The sequence below is a fragment of the Malus sylvestris genome, chromosome 6 (genome assembly GCF_916048215.2).
Source record: "Malus sylvestris chromosome 6, drMalSylv7.2, whole genome shotgun sequence".
Lineage (NCBI taxonomy): Eukaryota > Viridiplantae > Streptophyta > Magnoliopsida > Rosales > Rosaceae > Malus > Malus sylvestris.
Genome location: NC_062265.1, coordinates 25,487,456 through 25,489,451, shown reverse-complemented (window position 1 = coordinate 25,489,451; position 1,996 = coordinate 25,487,456). Strand labels below are relative to the sequence as shown.

The following is a 1,996-nucleotide window of genomic DNA, read 5'->3' as shown; positions in this document are numbered from 1 at the left end:
ATAAACTCATTAATCAATACTTAAATAATAATTTAATTATCAACAATCATATCTATATTTTACAAAATTTCGTTTAAAAAAAGTCAATCTTCTTGACTTTAATTTTAAAAATTATGATAGTTTTAGAATATCATTTTAATTGAGAACAACAGTCTGGCGAGAATGAGGTGTTTTGCTACTTGACGTTTATGGCATGTTTACACACTACGTAAGGGGAATAGAATGAAGGGAATGAGAATTGTACTACTTTCAAGGGATTCCGGTGTTTATCAATATTGGGGGAATGAAAGTATCAGTGGAGTCCATCTAAAATGGGGAATCAGGTTACTGATTTTCCCGGAATTGGACTACCAAATAATAGGTGGTATTCGAACTCCCGAAAAAAGCATCCATCCGGAATCAACTTTTTATGCCCATTATACCCTTATCTCCTTCTTCCTTCAACCTCTGTCTCTGCTCTCTTTGTCAAATGAAGATTTAGCAGGTTTCATGCCCTGCGGGATTATGGTTTCATGACCAAAATCAGAAGGGAAGAAGATGAATATTTTGGAATTTCAATTTTGATCATTCGTCGGCAACGACTACAATCACTTCGATTCATCCCCGACTCGATCTCATGCGTCAACAGCAACCCAAATTAAACATTTACAAAATAAAGAACAAATGAAGAAAGATGAATTGGTACGGGAGGGAGAGAGAGCAAGGAGGGGGTTGGTGGTGAGTAAAAAGGCTGTGGCTATGGGGTAAGGAAAAGAGATGGGGCAGGACAGAGGGTCACGATAAAAATGAAAAGAATAGGGAAGATAGAGACGGGGCAGGAGAGGATCTCAATAAAAATTGAAAAAAAAAAGTTTTACTAAAGAAACACTATACTCTCTACGATAAAAAATAAATAAAAAAGTTTTAACTAAAATAATTAGCAAAAAAATTGGATTAGTTACAATAGGGGTATTTTAGTAATCATGTTAATTTTCATTCTAATTCAAGTGAATTAATAAACAGTTTATATAAATCGATGTCATTCTTACTCCGATTTCAGATAGTTTTAGTAAACAACTCTAACATAAATCTAATTCTAATTTCACCTTATTCTAATTTATTTTTTATTTAATTATCCTCAATCTGATTACGGATTAGTATAGGACATTAAAGATTCGAATTGTCCATCAATCACAATACTTCTCTCTCATTCCTTTAGAATGGCGTGCATTTTTTTACAAAACAAAGTAATAAAAAACTCTAAATAATTGTGGGGCTTCATTACTTTTCCTGCAATATTTATACATCCACCCATTTCTGCTTTTGCTATCTGCAACAACACAAACCCTTCAATTCCTCTCCACTTATACAATACCATGGCATTTTGTGTTGGTATTAAGGTGTCTAAATGGTTTACGACACTGCTCGTCCTCGTCCACTGCTTCAAGATCCTGTTGATAGTTGCACTTTCCTATGTAGGTCTGCTTAAACCTTCCCAAGAGATGACCGAGTTAGAAGAGTATCGTCGTCGACAAACTGACAATCATTTTGTTGTTCTGGATCGTCTGTGCCCGTCGGCAGTCCCCGTCCCGATCCATGTTCTAACAGAATACATCAAGAGGATGCTTCCGGTAGTAGAGTTCGGTCAAGTTTTCGAAAAATACACAAGGCATGAAAGTCGGGAGACAGAATGCAGTATATGCTTGGAGTGCATAGAAAGGAGCCATGAGGTGAGGGAACCTTGCAACTGTGATCATGTGTTTCACAGGGAGTGTCTGGATAGTTGGGTCAATCAGGGCCAGGTAACCTGCCCTTTGTGCAGATCTCTGTTGTTTCCGGCCAAGAGCGAAATAACGAGCTGCGGCGGAGGAAGTTCAGGGACGACGGAGAGGGATGAAGCTTACTTTAATAGGTTAGGATTCATCATGGGATGAATAGGTTTTTATGAACTCTTGCCCGCAAGTCTCGACTGTGTAAAAATGATTTTTCTGTGAATATTTGTTACGAAATTTCTAAA

At 37.1% G+C, this 1,996-nt stretch overlaps 1 protein-coding gene across 1 annotated transcript; it reads left to right on the top strand.

Annotated features, from left to right (window-relative positions):
- The first annotated feature begins 1,284 nt into the window (after positions 1–1,284).
- LOC126625056 (probable E3 ubiquitin-protein ligase RHA1A) lies at positions 1,285–1,996 on the top strand. The gene has a single exon (XM_050294128.1). The coding sequence runs from the start codon at positions 1,356–1,358 to the stop codon at positions 1,911–1,913; it is 558 nt and encodes a 185-aa protein (XP_050150085.1). The 5' UTR covers positions 1,285–1,355; the 3' UTR covers positions 1,914–1,996.

What these genes read in the sequence shown, in the direction of transcription:
- LOC126625056 (XM_050294128.1), top strand. Translation starts at nt 1,356, where the DNA reads ATGGCATTTTGTGTTGGTATTAAGGTGTCTAAATGGTTTACGACACTG.